The 22,754-nt window shown below is 29.1% G+C and overlaps 1 protein-coding gene across 1 annotated transcript in view; it reads right to left on the reverse strand.

The window, feature by feature from the left end:
- LOC136089473 (mitochondrial import inner membrane translocase subunit TIM44-like) overlaps nucleotides 1-22,754 on the reverse strand; it is an 86,553-nt gene that overhangs the window by 7,673 nt on the left and 56,126 nt on the right. Inside the window, exons 4-8 of the mRNA XM_065815491.1 lie at nucleotides 20,432-20,512; nucleotides 15,250-15,309; nucleotides 15,025-15,114; nucleotides 8,749-8,818; nucleotides 5,951-6,008 (exon numbers count right to left, since the gene is read on the reverse strand). Coding sequence (XP_065671563.1) covers nucleotides 5,951-6,008; nucleotides 8,749-8,818; nucleotides 15,025-15,114; nucleotides 15,250-15,309; nucleotides 20,432-20,512 — 359 coding nt within the window. The remainder of the gene's footprint in view (nucleotides 1-5,950; nucleotides 6,009-8,748; nucleotides 8,819-15,024; nucleotides 15,115-15,249; nucleotides 15,310-20,431; nucleotides 20,513-22,754) is intronic.

Genomic DNA, 22,754 nt, shown 5'->3' on the forward strand with positions numbered 1-22,754 from the left:
CCTAAAATTACCCCCTGAAATAACCTTAAATGGTCTTAACTTTTAAACGAAAAATTTTTTTTTGATGTAATTTGAAATCTGTCGATGAACTTTGATCTAGTTTAATATAAAACAAGCAAAAAGTTAAAAAGTGTTTTTTGGAACCATACCCTAGGGGGGATTTGGGGAATCTTCTCGAACACCACAAAATCATGCCCATGCCCCATATTTAGATTTTCAGAAATATTTGTGATAGACTTATCAATTTTATTTTTTAAAGTTTTTAAAAATTTTTGTTTAACATTAAAATTTACAGACGGTTAAGTAATTTTTATTACTTTCTATTTACATTTTTATTGAAATAAAAACAAAGCAAAGCAACCTTAAATTATTAACAATTAGTAAAAGTTAGCAGTTGCTAATTGTTAACAGTTGCATAATAACTCTTTGCACGCATTGATATACGAACTGAAAGCATGTTTTTAGCCATTATATTGACATGTGTTTATAGGCATTATATTGACATTTGATTGATATAACCGATATATCATGCCAATATTATCAATCCATATCAGAATTTTTTCTTTGAAGCATTTATTTAAAATGCCTAAACATGCAAAAGAACATAGTGATTTTGTAAAAAAATTTTGCATTTGCTGCTTCAGGAAAGGCACGGATTTAAGACCAATAAATAACCCTGAAACAACTCATTTAAATCTAAATAAAAAGAAAAATGACTACTCAAACCTTATCAAAACTATATTCTGGAAAGATTATTCAGCGGATAATCCTGACCTTCCTACCATGCTTTGCTCAAAATGTAGAAAAAAACTTGCAGGGACTGATCCTTACTTCATTATGCGGCCGTGTTATGAAGGTAATTATAACTATATTGATGTTTAATTTACTTCATTCAAAATTTAGTTTCGCTATTTTAGTTATTATAGTTGTCATACAAGTGCTATAAAATTTAGACCTGAATACCAGAGTTATTAGAGGGAAAAAATGTGAATGTTTTATTTGTGAAAATGGGCGCAAATCAAAAATGGAAAAAATATTGGCCCCAATGGTTGATTGTGTTTCGGGAAAGCTTGTTTATCAAGGCGCTGAAGATGTTTCAAATAAACCTGCAGAAAGACTAGTTTGTCAACATTGTTATGCCCAAGTGGGACAGGGAATTCCACATCCCTGTACGAAATTAGAAAGACAAAAGAATTTGACTGCCATTGTAAAATCAACATCCCCAACAACACAAGGAAAAGTTCTGTCCAGCTCTATCAAAGATTTCAGCACAAATGACTCAGAGAAAACCTTAGTTTTGAAAACCTTTGGTCCGAAGCAACTCACTGTCTCTTTCGGAAAGACTGAGGTTAAGAAACCTTTCTTTTCTTTAGATAAATTGAACAAACTTCAATTAAAACTACATTCCAGGTAAATTTTTGTTGCTTAAAAATACTTTTAAAAATAAATTTGTTATGAGTTTAAAGCCAATTTTTGAAATAACTTTATTATGATTTATAAGTAATCGCAACATGATTGAAGTTGCACAATTTCTGAGAAGTGAGGCAGGACAAAAAAGTGTGGAATCCGGTTTCAATATTAAACTGATTGAGAACAACGAAATAATTGGAAATTTATTCAATTGTGATAAACTCCCATTGCTATTAAAATTAAAAGAAAGCGAAGAAGTAACTATTTCCAAAAAAATTATTTTATAGCTAGATTGCAATTTGTATTATTCATTTTGATTTTTTATGAATGTATAGTTGGTAGAAAAAGATACTCCTATTGTGTATTGCAATGACATTGAAGAACTCATAACAATGGTACTTCATCACAGAAGTCAAGAAACAAATGATGTTGATATCAAATTAGGTGTAGATGGAGGGCAGGGATTCCTAAAAGTTACACTGTCAATAACCCTAAAACCAAAGTTAATAATAAATTCCAGAGAAACTGAGCAAGAGTGACGGATATGCGTGCAAAGATTTTCAAGATTCAAGCGTCCACAAAACTATTATATTAGCCATTTTGCCTTCATTGAACGAAAAATACCATAACTTGCGGGTAAAATTGGATAAGCTAAACATTTCATCCTTAGATTACACAGTATCTGAAGATCTAAAGATTTTGCTTCAAATGGTTGGAAAACAAACTGCAACATCAAAACACCCTTGTCCGTATTGCATGACGTCATCTCCTGACTTTCAAAAAGCTGATCATTATACTCTAGAGTCTTTGTGTACATTGTACGACCAATGTATGGCTGATGGTGCAAATTTAAAAAAAGCTAAAAAATACACTAATGTTTTTAACTCCCCTTTAACAGGCAACAAAAATAAAAAAATACTAGAACTTGTAAATATTCCTGGACTACATATACTGCTAGATGTCGTAGACAAAATTTTAAAAGAGATTGAAAAAAATTTATTTGAAAACAAGGAGTGTAGGTTACAGTTTGTTAATCAATATCTGTCTAAAATAAACATCTGCAGAGTGTCCTACCAAGGGCAGCATCGTTTGGAAGGCAATGCTTGTCATAAATTGCTTAAAAACATAGACAGCTTTGAACTGTTTTTTCAAGAGTTTAGTCTTGGAGTTTCCGCTGCCAAATATATTAAGGTACTTAGAGATTTTGAAAAAATAGTCATGGTTGTTTTAGAAAATCATTAGGCTTTATGTTTGTTAAAGATCTAGAGGAGTTCTCTACGAGCTATAGAAATCTAAGGGCTACAATTCCTTTGAAGGTACACATAATTGAGCAACATGTTATTGAATTTATCAACATGAAAAGTGGAGTCTTTGGTATGATAAATAACTTTTAAATTTGATTAAAAATAATTTATAATCTTAGTAATTAAATACTCTATTTCAACAGTTGAATCGTAAAATTTGCATAATTTACGAAGAATATTTATTAAATAAACTTGCATTTCTTTTGTACTTCTACTGTTCTATAGGCTTAGGTTACTGGACTGAACAAGCTCTCGAATCCATTCATCAGGATTTCAATCAGTTTTGGCGAATGAGAAAAGTTGGAGAGCACAGCCCAAACTATATAGAGGCGCTGAAAAACGCGGTTGTTGCTTACAACTACAAGCACTTTTAAAGTAGCTTTCTATTTGCAGAAATGTAGTTTGTAAAAAGTAAAGTGTTAAATCTCCTATGAACAAACGTTTAGTATGACTTTGAAATGTAAAATATAAATCATAATGTAACCATAAAAATCAGAGTTTTTTTTTTTACTGTAATAAATAATTGTAGCAAACCCTTCTCGACCCCTTATAGCCCTCCCCAGGGTATGGTTCCAAAAACACTTTTCAACTTTCTGCTTGTTTTATATTAAACTAGATCAAAGTTCATCGACAGATTTCAAATTACATCAAAAAAAAATTTTTCGTTTAAAAGTTGAGACCATTTAAGGTTATTTCAGGGGGTAATTTTAGGCTTTGCATTGTTATAAATCTTAAACGAAAAGAGATTTTTTGATGAAATTTGAAATCTGTCGATGAATTTTGATCTACTTTATGATAGAACAAAAAAAATTTACGATTAAAGGAGACATAGTTCTAGGAAGGGGGCAGTTAGGGATCGGGGTGGGGTTGGTTTAGCTTCAATTACCTTAATTTTTTGCAAGTCATCCTCATTTGCTACCAGTATCAACATACTAAAAATTTGAGTATGCCCCATGCTTATTAGCTAAAAAAGGTATCTGAATAATTAGTTATGGGTGTGCTGCTCATATGCTAAATCTTTTAGTAAATGATCTTAACATTGAAAATGTGAGCAAGCATGTTACACAGATAATAAAATATATACAAAATAATCATCAAGCTGGAGCAAATTCGATAAAAGCTATTTGTATAGTGTATCTATTTTAAAAAATGTATCACCAATAAAATCGTGGAAATCTCTATAACCTTTGGACTGCAACATTATCTTTATCTTTATTATATATTGAAGGTTTGTTAAATGCACCAGCTTCTATTGCTGGACATGAAAGAATTATTTCAACTTTTGGGCTTGTTCATTTAAAGTTAAGAAACAAGATTGGAGTAAAAAAAGCAGCAAAACTTGTTTTTATATAGAACATTAAATAATGATGTATTGGTCGATGAATTACAGCAGAAATGTTAATAGAAAATATAATTTACTCAAGTAAAATGACTAATGCTTTTTTTTAATCGAAAAAGTTGACTAAACACGTCTAATTTAAAAAAAAAAAAGTTTAAACCAAAAAAATCATGGTGTTTTTGGTTTTTTTCAAAAAAAAAATAGTTTTTTTGCAACCCTGGTATATTATAATGCCAAATATAGAGGAAAAGCAAATAAGAAATTTAAATACACAAAACATGATAAGTTTGCTAAAAAAGATTTAATTTGGCAAGCAAATCAGCACCCTATTTTTCTGAGAAATGGTATAAACAAAATGACGTGAAATTTGTGCCTAAAACAACAAATCTCTAAACCAGCCAGAATTGAAAGTAAATTGAAAAGTACTGGGCAATTATTAAATGAAAAATGAAAAAAAAAAACATTAAAAAAACAAACAACAAAAAAAAAATGAAGAAATGTTAAAGATTTAAAATGTCATTCAAAAAAGCATCAAATAGTTTAAATTGTTGTTCTGTACACAACCTTATGGGTACCACCAAAATAAAGGTTTCGAAATTTTATTAGATGCCTACAGAAATAAATTCTGTTAAAATATTTAATCTTCTTATATTACTTCTCAATTTTAAATAAAATTGAGAAGTAATATAACTACTCAATTTTAAATAAAAACCTATGAGTACCTTTATTTAATAGTTTTTCTACTACTTTATTTTGTGTACACACCTTAACTGTGCCAGCTACCTTATTTTCTTCTTTCTTTCTGCTTTTATATTTTCCTACTTTATTTTATCAAACTCAACCAAGCATTTAACTATCTGGCTGATTAAAAGCTTGGCCAGGTAAAAATACAGCTACACCCTAAAACTAAAATACTCTAGTTTTACTAAATGTCCCATTTCCCAAAATTCACAAAAATATTCCCCAAAATTGGCAATGCTAAATCTAGTTGTCTAGTTTAAACAAACTTTAGTATTAAGGGAACATAAAAGATTTGAATTATAAGTTAACAAAGCTATAATTTTATTAAATGCATAAAAAAAATCTTTGTGATATTGAATCTGCTTAAATTTTAATGAAACAAAAACAACTTTATACAGTAGTTGTAAAGTGCTAACTATTTAAGTAACAGGCGTGATGTTCAAACCAAATCCCTGTTGATAAGGTGCCTTAATTTATTTCTCACCATGGCAATTTGATAAACAAGCTTGCTATGCTGAATCAAAGAGTTAAGAGTTTAACATATCACTGTTTTTAACATACCAAAGGTTTTTAACATACCCAAGGTTTTACAATTATTTATACGAATATAATGTAAAACAATATAATACATACAATATAATATATATATATACAGCAATACATACAATATAATAATATATACAGCAAATTATTTGTTATCAACAAATAAATATTTTCATTTATTAACTTGCCACTCATAGATTTTAAGTATTAAATATGCTGATTTTTGTTTAAATAAAAAATTTTATTTTTATTTTGGGGTTTTTCTTCATGATTTGAAATTTGGTATTCGACCACAATACCAATATTTCACAATACCAATAATAGCAAAAAAAATGTAGGAATAGTATAAGTATTATACTAATTAAGTATATAACTTATAAACAATCTAGTAAATAACATAATACTATATAATAGTAGACAAATTTTGGTTCTCTTGTGAAAAAAAAAATCTATAGTTAATATAGTGCTGACTTCATATAAGAAATAAAACAAAATATTAAAACTTTATAAAAATATTATCTTAGTTAAATCATACATCTAAAAAAAAAAAAATTTAAGAAATAATAATTTCCTAAATTTTAATGAACATTTTAAAACGTAAAAAATGTATTACGTGTTTGCTTCGATCTTTTTTTCTGCTTTATTCAATTGAGTACGCCTTTTAAGATGTTCTAAAGAGAAAAATGTAAACAATATTATGTAGAGTGCTTGAGGCACCTTATATATAAAACATAGTTTAAACTAATTTAAAATACAATTAAACTAAAAACAGTAAGTTTTAAAATCTTAATGAGCAGGTGTAATGTAAAATACATTCTCCCCTCATTTTGAAATGCAACAATTACTTTGAGAAAAGGATAAAACATTATTAAAACTAAAATTGAAAACCAAATGTATGTAAGCGGGCAGGCATCATAACAGATGTTTCTAGGTTAACATTTTTTTGTTTTCCAGGTAAACGGTTTTTTGGTTTTTAGGTAAACAATATTTTGGTTTTTTAAAAACGCTTTACCAAGTTGGTGCCACTAAAACTCATTTTGCAATTTTAAAAAATGCAAACAAATTTGAGATAATATTACTACTAAATTTCAGATACTTTTGTTCTGTGAATTGACTTCCACATTTTTAATTTTTTTTTGCACATATTCATTATAATAAAATGTTGGAAGAATGATCATTAACAAACTGCAATATTTATGTAACAGTAGAAGTAGATTAAAACCAACTAATTCTAAAGCCAATAATCAAATTAGCATCTAAAATTCAAAAAAGTTATATATAGTAGTTTGCAAAAGTTACATACAGTAGTGTGCAAAAATAATGAACTTTTGTATGAAAATTCCAATCTTTCAAATTTTTGCTGGAATGTCAAGAGATTGATTTCAAAAGTGAAAAAAATTTTTTTTTACTAAATCTAACCAATCTAATCTAAAAAGTTCATTTTATTGAAATATATATGTGCAAAAGCAGACAAAAAAAACATCTGAAGTAAACTTTTTTAATTGAATACTTTAATTTAAAGTAGAATTCTTTAATACTTTGTCAGAAGCCTTCAGCATCAGTTACTGCTTGATAGCAATAAGGCATTGAGACCACAAGGATGATAATCACATCAATATCAATTTTTTTCTTGTTTTAAATAGTATAAATTTCAAATAAATTTTATTCACATGTTGATTTTTGACCCAAAATTTGTTGCTTGAAGTGTTCCCATAAATGTTTGATGGGATTAAAATCAAAATTTTGCTAAGGCCATTCCATTAATTAATTTTTTTTGGATTTGAAAAATTTTTCCACTGAAACGCTATTTCGCTGAAATGTCTATCCTCAATGCATTATGTCTTTAGTATGTGGCAGCTAATATAATTTTTAGAGGAGTACGAAGCCTCGGGAGTACATAAGGAGACTCCAGGACTTTGGTTTTTTTTTAAGTTATAAAGGCACTCAAAGAAGAATAAAGAGTCTTATCACAGAATACCACGAAGAGCATTTAATCAGAAAGTTTACATTTCCTAGTCTACTTGTTTCCAATTTTGCCAGGTTTGGCATTGTTATGAAATTTGTTAATATGCAGATATTAGCTGGGTACACCAAAAATTGGCCAGGTTTCTGCTTTTCACAGTTCACTTCATAATTAAGTTCTACGTAAGAAAATGTTTGGTTCTACGTAAGACAATTTAATGAAAAAATAATAAAAACCAGTATAAATTATTTTATCATTTATGATAACGCAAACTGTTAAACATTTTCTAAACCAAAAATAATTATGGCAAATTATGTCTTATGTTAATGGTTTTCAATTTTACTCTGCTGACAAAATACTAAAATTATTAAAAAAAAAATGTTGAAAGAAAAATAGCTGTAAAAGTGTAAATTTAAATGGAAATTTAAATGGAAATTTATCTGGAAATGTTTCTTAAATAAAAAATTAATTTTAAGCAAAAAATTCCAATAGCATGACAAAAGTCAAGTTGATAAATATAAAATTTGTTTTAAATTTGTGTTATAAAGATAACAAGTTAGACAAGTGGTGCTAACAAGCATTGAACACATTGCTAAAATAAAAATTCATTATCAAACTAATTTAATAGATTAGAGAAACAGTATTTGCTTTTTTAAAGTGTATATAAAAAGTCCACAATAACTTGCATCAAAAACTGATTTGCTTTATATTAAAAAACACAAAAATTGTATAACTTTGTTTATATTACTTCAAGACTTGTCTTGGCAAAACAGATGTTTCAATAAAATTCTTTATATAGCAGAAATAAGGTTACATTTTTGTTTTGAAATGTAAACGCAAATTTACACAAAAAACTAAAGAAAAATTGTTGCAAAACATGCAAAGTTTGAAAACAGATTGCCTAACATAGTAAGTACATAAAATATTTTGCCTTATTTTAATATGCATTGAAACTTTAATAACTTAAGTAATCCATGAAAAAAATTACATTTTGCATTTGAAAAAAATAAATTTGACAATATAAATGCATTAAAAACAAACATTAAAAACACAAGGATGACTTAGAATTCAGAAAGATTAGACACTCATCAATAAGTGTTTCAAATTTTAACCATCAAGCATAAAGATAAGTTAAACAACTGGTCTAAGACCAACTAAGGTTGCCTTGAAAAAATTTAAGTTTTCTGTAAAAATCTCGAAAAACAGAAATGTGAATAATCATTAGCAATGTTTTAACTTTTATTTCTATTCCATCTAATGTAAATATTTATTGAACAAATATCTTTTATATTTTTTTATTTGAAACATTTTCATCTATGTTTTTTGAAAAAAAACACATAGCTTCCAATTTTACATAGTGTGAAACAATTGTGATATTTGATATTTTTAGTAATAGAACAAATTTGTCTTAAATTTTAATATCAAAAACAAGCAAATCAAAATCTAACCAGGACGTTGATACGGCCGAGATTCCTTTGCAATATCATCGAAAAGGTCTTCCTTTACTTTGGAAAAAGCCTAAAGGAAATTTTAAATAAAATTAAAAACAAATTTCAGTTAAATTTCTAATGTATCACATAAATTCAAATATCTAACTAACATGTGCAATTTATAAGTAAAAAAAAAATCTGAATACAATTCTTTAACAAAATATAACAGTAAATCAAAACATGGTAATAATAAAGAAATTTTATTAATTCTGCTGAATAGTATATGTTTTATAGTAGCTTTATTAGAAGATTAGAAGAATTTTACAAGGCAGCAGAACATGTAGTATGTTATCTGGATTATATGTTACCAGTAGCATGTTTCTAGGCCGATAAAAATTGAATAAGTATATAAAAGTATATTTTAAAATCATGCAAGTGTGTTAAAAACAAACGTATGACTAATTCTAATATATATATATAAATTATACTAGTATTATAAAGTATAATTATAAACTAGTATTATAAAGTATAATTATAAAGTATACTAATTCTAATAAAGCTACTGTAAAACATATACTATTCAGCAGAATTAATAAAATTTCTTTATTATTACCATGTTTTGATTTACTGTTATATTTTTATAAAGAATTGTATTCAGATTTTTTTTTTACTTATAAATTGCACATGTTAGTTAGATATTTGAACTTATATAAAAAAAAAATGTTAAGATACCCAAAATTATTTATCTTAGCATCATAGACTAGTAGTTTTTTTATGCGTGATATTTACAAACTTCGAACATTCGATAATGTTCTAATTAGTTTTAAAACATCGTACTAACTATTTTTTCTTTTTCTTTTTTGTGATATTTCGGTCTAATTTGTACCGACCACCATCAGACGTAAAATACCAATTTAAAAACCGTTACAAAAAACAAATCATAAAGAATTATTACATAAACGACACTAATAAAAATTTTTTATTTTTTTATGATTTTCTTAAATAGAAGGTTAGAAGATTATTATAAAGATTGTTGTTATTGTCAATGAGTTTAACTATCTTATCATTTGCTCTATATTCTGTCATCATTAGTATATTGGATTTATGGAAAAATTCACCAACTTGTCACAAGCATGGTTTTTACTTTATTCTAAATTTAGAGTGTACACCAACAAATCCAGGTCTTCCACCTTGTAAGACTGTATTATAATGAAACTAAAATGTGGCCTACCAATTACCAGTAATCATTGCATCATCACTGCAGATTGCAGGACCTAGGCTAAACAATTTTGTGGACAGGTAAGTATGAACTTTTTCTTTAAAAAGTGATTCAGTATTGCTTGCAGGATGTATAGAAGTTCTGACTGTGAAGAATTGCATGGAAAACAAGCCTTGAGCAACACTGGTGAGCTGCTTTCAGTACAAGTCTTAAGCAACACTTTCAGCTGCTTTCGATAGTGAAGTTGTACCTCTGTGTGGCTTCATCTCTTAACATAGTGTTTTTCAAAGTTTTTCTGTTTTTTTTAAAAGTATTCTTTTTTTTTAAAAGTATTCTGTTGCGAATGCAGATGCTCCTACTTTAGTCAGCTAGGTTGCTTGTCTTTGTTGTTTTTTAATAATGTGATAGCAATAACATTAGCATATATACAGTGATGTAATTAATAGCATTTATGTGATGTGTGTGTATATGTTTACATATATAACTTTATATAAATTAGTAAAAAATCAATTATCAAACTTTCTCATTTAACACTGTGTTTTATCAATAAAGTTTCATCAGAAATGAATGATGAAATTAATAAAACTTTAACTTAAACAAAAAATTAAATTACAGGAAATTACATAAATGTCTTAACTACTGTAAATTTTCACACATTTGTGGAATATGCTGACAAAAAAAATTCTTTAGAATTGTTTACTTCTGCTTTTTTTAAAAAAAATAGATTTTTAAAGGTAGGATTAACATAATTATTTCACTAAGCTTACTTGTTTTTTTAGTTTTTTAGAAGAAACTTATCTTCATGCCTGCATTTTTTATTTTTTGTTTAATAAACATTTTTGGTTTGCATGTGTAAATATTTCAAATTTTTCTTGTAGGCATAATAATCATTTTTTGGAAATGTTATTATATACAGGTGCTGTTTTAAGGATCAATTCAATAAAAAATCATCAATTTTTTTATCTTTATAATTCCCATATGTATTTTGACAGCATGTTGTCTTTTGAATACTCTTTATTTTTAAAGGATTGCTTATGGTTGGCAAGAAGTTTTTTCCATTCACCCTCTGTTAAGCCAAAATATTGGTTTAACAGAGGGTGAATTAAAATCAGGTACATTCTTGAAGGAAACAACACATTTATAAACTACATTTTTTGATAAACATTTTCTACTCATTGGACTAATGTTTTTTTGTTTACTAAAATTTTCTGTTATTTTTTCCTTTAGGACTTCATTTTTGTTTAGCAAATTATTATTATGATCTTTTATAATTCTTTCCATATATTTTTTTGAGCTAACTTTAATTGTATTTTGATTAAAAATCTTATGTAATTTATTAGAGGGCAACAAGTGTTTATCAATCAATTAAAAAAAAAAATTCCATATGTTAGTGGAAACAGTTTTGCTATATGAGGGATTAAACCAAATTATATTTCTAGTTCAATTTCGCTTTTTGTATTCTTTTTTCAGTGTTAAATTTTAGTTCAAAATTTTAAAATCCACTAGTCATCTTCATAAACTTGTTTAAAGGAATTAAATACATTTTCATCAGGAAGAGTTTTGGTTTAGTATGTTATTAATTAAAATTGGGATTTGTTTTAGAATTTGGGGTGGATAAATTAAATTAATATTAATGTACAATAACTCATCATTTGGTTATGTGACATCAAGAAAATTCACAATTTTTAAAGTTATGCTTATTTTGATTTGAAAGACAATGTTTTTAAAAACTTTTATAATAACTTTCTAATTTTATTGAGCGTGGGCCAGATTTTTTATGCATTACTATTTACCATCATCATGATAAAGATCTAAATCATTAATATTGATTATTTTACTTAATAAATTTAAAATTTATTACCCAAATAAATTCAGAAATTTCTGCTCCATCATAACTACCAATTGTTAAAGCATTATTAACATTAAAGCAGTCCATGTATTATTTTTTTCCAAGTTTCCTTATTAAAATAAAGTAATGTCCTTCTGCAATGTTTTATTATACGAATTGTCTCTTCTGGATTAACTGTGTGGATTTTTGCAAATTCAATTATTTTATCTAAAATATCTAAACAAATAATCTAAAGTAAAAAGGACTGTACATTTATTCAGTTTAAAATTAATGATTTTTCATTAATTTCAATAATTGCAGATATCAACAAAGTTGTTGGGCTAAGATTAGCTAACTAATTTTATGAAGAAACATAAATTTAGTTTCACAAACCAGAAGTATCATTGATTGCCAGAGCAATGGGTAAAGCAAGTGTAAACAAGTTTTTCAGCATTTTATGAGAGCAACACGAAAAATATAAATTACCTACTTCTTCAATCTATAAAGTATATAATTAGGTCCACTGTTCACTGTGGACCTAATTGTATATACTTTATAGATTTACTGTGCCTACTCATGCTACCTAAGCTACCCTTGTGTTCTTAATAAGCTACACATAGTTCTCAGTCTGACAGGTTCTATTCTCTAAAATTTTTTCAGCAGAGAGAGGAAGAAACGTAAAGTTTGTTGCATTAGCGCAATTGGCTTTTACCTGCCGCCTTTTCTGATTTTTGCCAGAAAACAAATGCTTCCTGAACTTGTAGATAGAGTGCCACCAGGAATTGTAGGTCACTGTAGTGATAACAAATGAAGCAATGAGGTAACCTTTTTATCTTTATTGAAACACTTTTATCTTCACATTAAACTTAGGAAAGAATTATCAGACAAAAAGATTATCAACAATCACAAAATTCACATAACTTTTGAGGCTATATTATATTCCAGAGGAAAAAATCATCATGGTGGGTTACTACCCCACAAATCACATCGCCTCCAACTCTTTAATATGTCATTTTTGCGACCCATTAAAGACCTATTATAGCCAAGCATGTGACAACCTTATGGTCACTGATCCAGAACAACCTATCACAGAAAAAAATATTTGTGAGCTTTTGAGCACCACTTACTTCAAAGCAGTTACAGTTGGAAATGCTGTTAATGGGTTTAAAGAGTGTGGAATTGAGCCTTATAATCCACTTGTGTTTAGCGAACATGATTTTGCTGCTGCAAAAACTACTGACCATGATGTTGATGACGATAAAAATGTGAATAATAGTGCTAATCCTTAGAACCTGGTGCAACAAAGAAATCTGTTAGTGATGTTGATTTCAATTCATTGTCTAAAGCAAAACAATGTGAGAAAAAAAGGAAAAACAAAAAACTGAGCTCAAGGATTCTTAAGATTCATAGATTTCAAAACTTAAGATTCAAAGAAAAAATTGAAAACAACACCAATCAAAGAAAAAAGTTAAAACAAAGAAAAAAGCAGGAAAAAAAATGGAAACATTAAAAAAAAAGAAGAAAAGAAGCTTGTGAAGCTAAAAAGGAGTTAAAAAATCAAACTAAGTTCATGTAGGCCTAAATCTAAATCCAGGCGAAATAGTTCAGTTGTATTAACTTAAATCGATGCTGTTATAAGATGTCCTGTTTGTGAAGAAGAATATTGTGATCCTTCAACAAGAGAATGGATCCAGTGCTGTAAATACTAAGAGTGGTGACGTGAGGAATGTTCCAATTATGAAAATGACATTTTCATTTTTGACTACAGTCAATTGAACAGCTAAACATTTCAACATTACGTTACAATGCATTACAATGCTTGTTACAATGTTACAATGCATTACACTTGTTACATTGTTACAAAGCAGATACTTTAAAGAAGAGTAGTTTTAGAGCAAGAGCTATGTCAACCATGACAACCATGCTAAAATGCAACCACAATAACTAATGATTCATAGTTAAGTCTGGTGAATTTTTATGAAAGCTGCGCACAATGTTTACAAAAAAGATAAAAATTTGCACCCTGGTAAATCCAAACAGAATATTCACACTGCACTTAAAATTTTTTATGTAACCATAGTTGTTGATACCATAGTTGTTAAAAAATCATACTTTCCGAACTGCAAAAATATTAGAATTTTTATAACTTCAACATGTGGTGAACAATTTATACATAAAAAGACTGTTATATTTAAAATTTGTTATATAAATTTACTTGGAAAAGCAGCTTTTCAACGTGGTAAAAAACAAACAAACAAAGTTTCAATGTGTCATGGCAAAATGAATTGTAGCTAGAAAGTGACCAGGGCCTTGACCCTGGCCCCAAATAAAAATGAGACTTTTTGCAAACCTGGACGCGGCCCCAGCAAAATTATAAGATTTAGCAGGGGTTGACAGTCTTCTCTGTTTAACCAGCACTTTCACACTCAAGTCTTTTTGCGTTCGCCCATTTGCCTGCAAAAACTTTGGTGAGAGCATAAAAAAGTGCTTGCAAAAAAAAAAAAAAAAAGCGCTGTTTTAAATGGCAACAAAACTTTTTTGTTAGTTTGTTCAACTTTAATGAAAAATAGCGCTTTTTTACCAGCTTTTTTTTTTTTTTACATCTAGTATTTATTCAGAGCATTCTTTTTGGTATTTTTATTTTAATTTAAATAGCAGAAAAAAAATAATTTTTCAAATCGCGCAGGCAAACTTAAAAATGACCATCCTGCCAGCGCTTTTTCTTGCGCTAGCATTAAATTTCAAATGGAGAAGACTGGGTTGATAGCCAGGGCTAGAAAAAAGTTATAATACTTAATATTTTTTTTAACTTTTAATTCACCTCCCCAAGGCCATAAAAGCCATTACAGTCGAGGAGGCTATTTTAGTTGTGGTTACAACCCTCTCTCAACTTTATAACTCCAAAACATGAACCTTGACAAACAAGGTTGCTGCGTGGAGAAAAAAGGGATCAAACTCGTAACTTCTCACTTATGAAGCGAACACTCTACCACTACCGCATATTAATTTGCAATTTTGATCTGGTTTAAACTCTATGTGGTTGCAACTTTTTTACATTACTAACATACTTGATTTTATTGTATTTTTGTGTCTTAAACAATACTAAACAAGAAATATTTATTTTCTCATTTAATAAGCCAACTTATAAACCAAAGATGTTTTTGTGAATATAAAAATAAACAAAAGTATTATGTATATTTTAAGTCTATGCTTGCTATAATAACTTATATAAAAAAAGATACAAAACCTGTGATGCTGTTTTAAAAGTCTCATTTTTTTCGATTTCCTCACTGTGCTTTGATATTGTAGAAGCAGCCTGCTTAACAGATTTTCCTAGCTAAAGAGGAAAAAAAAGTTAAGGAAATTTAAATTAAATTAATTTCTTTTAAAAAATGGTATTATTTAAATAAACATATTATATTATATATAATTATATAATTAATTATACTTTATACTATCTTGAAACACATACCTCATACACACCCTCTTGTCCTTTCTTGAAAATTTCAGATTTAGTAGCATCTTCATACAACTAAATTTAAACAATTTTTTTCTTTTGTAGGTAAATTTATCACAAACATACTTTTATTCTATTTTTCATGTAAGTAATTTCTCACTTATAAGGTTAACACATTCTCAGTAAAAAGTTCAACAAATTCTCAGTAATATGTTTTAAGGGTCTGCGTCTCATTATTTTTTTAAATTGAGATAAGACGATCCTAAAAGCTTTGTCCCAATTAGCAATAAAAATCGAGACAATTTTCAATTTTCAGTCGAAATCCAGGACGATACCGAGATGAGATGTCCCAGACAAAATAGAAACTTCACAATTTCCCGGAATTTACATTTTTTTTACGGGACATAATGAGACATACTAGTTAATCCTTAATGTGAAATTTAGTATTCTGCTGGGGGGCTCGGCCATTACGATTGTTTTGGCTACTTTATCGTAATTAAACTATTTACCGAGACTTAACTAGACAAATAAAAATTGAAATGAAAATTTGCATGTTTTTCACTCATTTTTTATTTGTAATGTTGTACTGTAATGCACATTAACTAAATTTTATTGGCAATAAATAAAAGCTTTTAATTACAAGCTTCGTCGAACAGTTCATTTACTTGTGTCACAAGTTGAAGGTGCATCAGTTGGAGCTTTGGATGGTCCAGCAAAAGGAGCTGGAGCAGAACCCCTTGAACTAGTGATCAGTGGTATAATATCTGGTACATAAGATGTTGTAGCAGTAGAGATTCTAGAGGAGGCCGTACTGGCTTGTGACATCGGCTGACTTGGCAGTCTTGGATTAAGCTGAATCTCAACCACATCATCAGGTTCAACAACATTATCTTGATCAGTCTCTTGAGACAACAAATCTGGAAGGAAATTTACAAAATTTTTTTAAACTGAGCAAAATTTCAGTTTGAAAAAAATTTAAAGTTAAAACAAAAAACATAGAAACAATAAATGGAAGTGGCAAAATTTAAGATTTTAATAAAGGCAAAGATAAAGTTAAGATCTTTCTTTAGAATTTTTGTGAACGCCCTACCAGGATCTTTGTCATCTTCTGAGGTCAGCTTCCAGAACTTGATTTGAACAAAGTCATAGTTCTGTTAGATATAGAGCAACTTTTCAATACTTTCCGGGTGAAGCTTGGTCCTTTTGTGTGTGACTGTGTTTTCTCCTGCAAAGAAGGCCCTCTCGGAAGCGGCCGAAGATGCTGGAATTGCCAGGTAACGCCGTGCTGCTTCAGCCAAAAGAGCTTAAGTCATTTCGTGTTTTTTCCAAAACCCAAGAACATTTTCCTGGCCCTCTTTCCTTGGCCAGGGATGCATATTCTTGTTGACATACCATTCCTTGGCAATGTCGGACTTGTTCGAAATTGCTGTGTGTTGAGAATGAAGTTCAATCACGTCTTGAGTCAACGAATCTGTTTTCTTCTCCAAGTTTGCAGTGGTCGTTCGTTGATCGATGATTTTGTTGAGCCATTCATGATGATTGGTGTGGTTTTCAACCAAGTACTTGTAGGTTTTATCGTAGGTTTTAAATTTTTTGGATGCCACGCCCTTGTAGTAAGGATTAAGGAGATGACCAACACCAAGAAACATTGTATGAGCGCCAGCATTGGGAAACCGTTTATCAAGTTTGGTTGAAAAAGTTCTTAAAAAAGATTTGCTTGTGTCTGATAAATCATCCTTGACCAATTCAATCCTGTTGATGTGGTGCTGCAAATTGTGGAGACCACCAACAACGATGTGTAGAGTCGACTTTTTATCTGCACTAAGTCTCTCAGATGTCTTTGCCAACAGTTTAAGAGTAGACAACAGTTCCTCAAAGATTTTAAACTCCAATTCAGAGGGCACAAGAGATGCAACACCTGCTGGGTTAATGCCTGGCTTTGCTTTAATTAACAAAGGAGGTTCTTTCATGTCAAAGACACTCTGCACACGCATGTATGTAGAATTCCAGCGAGTGTTGTTGGCAGTGATGAACTTTTTGTAGACCAACTCTGTAACATTTTCCTGTGATTTGGTTTCCATGGCAAAACGAATGTCCCTGTTCATAGCTGCAAATTCAGCCTTGATTCTTTCATTTGCCAAATGACTCTTGTGCGTCTCTTCTGCTAGCCTTTGAGCACGAGTGATTGCATGGTCTACTGTTGTGGTGGCATCGACAGTGTCCTTAATGGCCAAATTCAAGGTATGGTCCACACAAAGCAAAGACTTGTCAATAAAGGTGCACTTTGGAATTGTAGCTTTTACATTGGCAACATTGTCATGAGTTACAACAACTGAAACAGTTCCTGATGCAGGTAGATAAAAAAATTAGTAACAAAAAATTACAGCAAACTGAAATGTCTAGTATTGTCACAGTATGGTAATTTATGTCTAATACAAACACTAAAATAACTAACTTTCGTTTGCACTGATTATAAACATGCATAATGGCGAGATCAGGCATATCACTTTAACTGTTGCACACAATTAACTTAACTCATGTAAAAAAGTACATTTTGTAATTTAACTTACTTGTCGATCTTTTTGGCAATGTTGTCTGCTGTGTGCCTCTCACTGAACGGATTGACAGAAACAAAAAACTTGTTCAGGGTCCACTCCTTGTCAATATAATGAACAGACAATGATTGGTATGGATCAAAGTTCCTTGAAGTCCAAATGTCCTTGCTCAGAGCCATTCCTGGACTTTCCAGTAGATCAGTTTCCAAAACTTTATCCACAGCGGCCTTGACATTGTCATACAACAAGGCGGCTTGTACCTAAAATAAGTTGTGGCAGCCTTGATTTTCAGCTTTGGATCTAAGTAGTGCATAAACTGAATGGAAGATTCATCCTTGCCAGAAGTTTCATAATTTCCAAGTCACCTCAAAGTTGCTTTGGATCTCTGGATTTTTACTTCAGACACTGACTCAGTCTTGCCTGGCTTGACTTGCGCTCAATAAGACAATCTGGCATGGAAAGTCGTCTTTTCTTAATGGAGTGGTTGAGAACTTGAGGAGATTTTTTGCCTGGAAAAAATCTTAAAATAGTTCAGTGTTGTCAAGTTTCATTATGCTGAGGTAAGAAAAAAATTTTTGCGGGACTGATTGCTAATTTATTAATTTGGGGTATAAATTGAATATTAACTTATCAAAATAAGTCATAAAAAGAAGTTTTTTCTTTAGGGATTAAACAGACAATACACAAAAACGTTTATTTCAATAAAGAGTTTAAAAAAATCATTACAATATCTTTTTAAAATAAAGTTGCTACAAGCAACTTCATTTTACACTGTTAACTCACCTCTTTGAGGCTCATTAGTCTCATCTTCATTATAGATATTTTCAAGTTCGTCCAAGGCCAAATTAGAATCTCTCTTGTGGTTGGCTTTATGTTTCTCCAGCTCTTTGAACTCACGAGGATGGGCACGAAGTAGGTGCTTACGCATGCCAGATGTGTTACCATCATTGAACTTGTAAATATTGCCACAAAGTTTGCACCGACCATTGGCCTGGCTTATACCACAGTCATCATGGGTTTCGTGGCCTTTGCTTCGTGGCATCTTGCAGACTGGTTGACAGTTTGACTTTGACTATGCTCAGACATCGCCGGATGTAAAAGTCTCACTAAAAATTTAAAGAATAAATTAAAATCAAGGAGCTATATGTTGACGTGTCTACTCTCCAGAGAGTACTGGTATAGCTTTGCCATTTCCTGAAAAATGAAAAGTATGTTACGAAGGTCTTAAAAAGTTAGAACAATTAAACTAACGACAGTTCAACTTTACTATACTAATTTAGTAATTCATTAATTTAACAAAATTATCAATTTTTTTATTAAAATTTGCATAACATTCAAAATTGGTATGTCTTATATTATTTGATGTCTTTCTTGTATTATCAAAAAATATCAAAAATTTTTACCTGCTTTAGTGCACAAATGGTCCAAGAAAGACACTTTAATGCTTTTAGCATTAAATTTATTCTGCCAGCCATACATCGCCAAGTCTGGCCCTTATTGTTACTGCCAAGTTGTCTTGGCAGCCAAATGTAACCAAAACTGCCCAACTGCCCAATAATAATCAAGGATTTAACTTGTTATTCCTTAATCCACGCGTTCCGAATGTCTCGTTTGTCTCAAATCGTTGTGGCATGTCTTGCTTTGTCACATATCTTAATAGAATGTCTCGTATCGTTATGCAACATCTCGAATCGTTATGGCATGGTTATGGCATTAATATATATCATTGAGACAGATAGATATAAATATCTATGTCTCAATGATATATATTAACTAGATGTTTAATTTCAAAAAAATTCCATAAGAAAAAGTGAAGCAAGTTTTTAAACCCGCTTTATTTAAACTGGACAATTAATGTCTTTGTTTAGCTTTGTATTTATGATTGCATCATTTTGTGGCTGGCAAAACAAACTTGGTTGGCAAAAAATTTTCTTAGTTAGATATCTAGTTAATATAATTTATCTGTTTCATAACGTTTCATAATTATTCAGGACACAGTTTTTAAATCGAGAGAATGTCCCAATTTATAACTTTATTCTGGAATAATTGTTTCCTTTGTCTCGTTATTTTTTTCCAGGAAATTTCTCATCTCATTACGCTTTTCCCAGTTCATTTCGAGAAAACGATTCCGAGACGCAGACCCCTAATATGTTCAACACTCTCAGTAATAAGTTTAACCCATTCTCAGTAATAAGTTTAACACATCCTCAGTAATAAGTTCAACACATTCTCAGTAATAAGTTTAACACATCCTCAGTAATAAGTTCAACAAATTCTCAGTAATAAGTTCAACAAATTCTCAGTAATAAGCTCAACACATTCTCAGAAATAAGTTTAACAACCTCAGAATAGAAATAGTCAAATTATTTCTTAATTTTTTTGAACTCATATTATAATTTAAAAAAATACAAAATAATAAAATTGTATAAATATTCTGTCATTCAAATATTTAATGAACTTTCAATAAAATTGTTTAAATAAAAAAAAAATTTAATTTTAAAAATTTCATTGTAAAACTAAACCTTGTTAGGCACATGTACATAAATGTTTAGTGCAGTCATATGTTTATGTTTATGTTCTTTAATTTAGCTATCGCATAACCACTTTTTGCTTTACAAAAAAAATCTGTTTCAAAAACTTACTTTTTCAACTGTTTTGCTTACTGTACCAGCTGAACTTTTAACAGTACCTTCAACTTGTTTTAAGTACGGTGAAACCTGTTCCTGAAATAAATACATATATATATATATATATATATATATATATATATATATATATATATATATATATATATATATATATATATATATATATATATATATATATATATATATATATATATATGTATGTATGTATGTATGTATAAATGTATGTATGTATGTATGTATGTATGTATGTATGTACATATGAAATTTAAGCATGCTTGTTATTAGGCATGAAAATGTCAAGAATTCCTTTGAGATTTCAAGAGGCTTAAACAAATTACTTAATAACTGTAGTGTGAAATCTTCGCTTAACTAACTGTAATCTAAAATCTTCACTGGGAACCTTAATTATTTGAAAGCAGTTTTTGCAAGTACAACTTTTTTTTGAAAACAAAGGTTAACAGCAGAGTTGAAGCATTTGCAACTTTGCTGTTATAGTAAAATATAAAAATTTAGTTCTTGCCTTTACCTTACTTAATAACTTTTACCACACAAAAATTGGTTTACCAGGCATTTTAATTTTAAAATGATTTAAGTGAAACTGTGTTTTAAACTGTGATTTAAGTGTGAAGGGTTTTAGAGAATTATCATGAATTAAAATGATTCTTATATGAAGTTTTTTCAAAAGGGACATAAGTCACATTTTACATATTTTGAGAAAACTAAAAAAAAATTAATTATCTATTTAAACTTTCAACAAATAATATTTTTTATTTTTGTTAGCAGTAGTTTATTGTTCTTTTAATAAAAATAATTTTACTATTAAAATTTTCCCTTTTTTTAAATGTGAGAGGTTTTTCAAAAAGGGCTTAAGTCCACATTTTTTTAGAGAAAAAATAATTTTTGTGACAAATATTTTGTGTGATTTAATGTTTGCGAATTAAATTTATTTAGATAAACTTATAAAAATGATAACATAAATTCCTGGAACCCTAATATTTTGACCACCTCGCCCTTGTTATACGATAAGTAAAGGCCTTTTTTTGGGATTTCATTTTTTTGTAACAATTTAAAATTCATACTCTATTGCGCTCTATTTAAAAAAGGAAAAATATTGGAAATAAAGTGGATGTATAATTTTTTGTCCATGTTAACATAGTCAAAATCGTGCCATTTACACTATAGAATCCAAAATGAACCAAAACTTAATTTCAGCAAAAATGGACTTATGTCCCTTTTAAAAAAACGCTCTTCATATGTCTTCACAATAAAAAGTCAATCTTTTTTCTACTGAGAAAAAAAATTGAAAGACATAATTGAAAGATTTTAAGAATGTATCAACACATTTTTGTAATCAATAAAGAGAAATCACTGATTTAATATTTATAAAGAGAAAATTCTGATTTAACGACTTGGTAAAAAAGTGATTGTCTCATCATAGATTCCAGTGTCACTCACAGTTGTGTCACTTTAAAATTAAAAAATTAAGTAAACATGTATTTAGAAATAAATTACTAATTCTGTCTTTTTTTTTTGGTGTTAATTCATCTCGTCAAGGCCGAGAAGGCCACTACAGACGAGGAGGCTACTTATTTGTGGTATAACCCTCTCTCAACTCTATAACTCTTAAACACTAACCTTGACGAACAAGGCCGCTGCACGGAGAAACGAGTTGAGCGCGGTACTACCAGGGACGTGGTGGAGTTCAAACTCAGAACCTCTTGCTTATGAAGCAAGCGCTCTACCACTGCACCACTACTGCAGCTTACCGCCTTGTAATCATATATTTCCTTCAACGCTATCTTATATATTTGCAAATCCTTAATTTCAAAGATGTATCAAATTTTCAATAAGCTATTTTTAAAAACTTTCAAATAGAATTCTGTAAAATATTATATTTAGTTAAAAGACTCCTTAAAAAAAAAAAAAGCAGTTTTGTTATATTTAAGGAAGTCTTAATTATATGATAACTTAGTTATTTGAACTTAACAACTGAAAAAAACATCCCGTTTTGTTTTATATAAAAACTGAATTAGTGTGATATGGATGTGCATTTGTTTTTAAAATTTTAACAACTTTTGTAAAAGTTTATAATAACTAGTTTATAAAAAGTTCAGTTAAAAAACAGCATTCGTAAATTTTATTTAAATTTTAACAAATTAACAATTTGATATATATATAAATTGTATATATATATAAATATATCTATAAAGAAAATTAACAATATCTATCAGTGTAAAAAATTATACAGCAGTGGGATTCTGAAAAGGTTTGAATTATTTCTATATTAAATTTTTTTATTAAAAATTAAGTAGGAAAA

The sequence above is a fragment of the Hydra vulgaris genome, chromosome 13 (assembly GCF_038396675.1).
Source record: "Hydra vulgaris chromosome 13, alternate assembly HydraT2T_AEP".
Lineage (NCBI taxonomy): Eukaryota > Metazoa > Cnidaria > Hydrozoa > Anthoathecata > Hydridae > Hydra > Hydra vulgaris.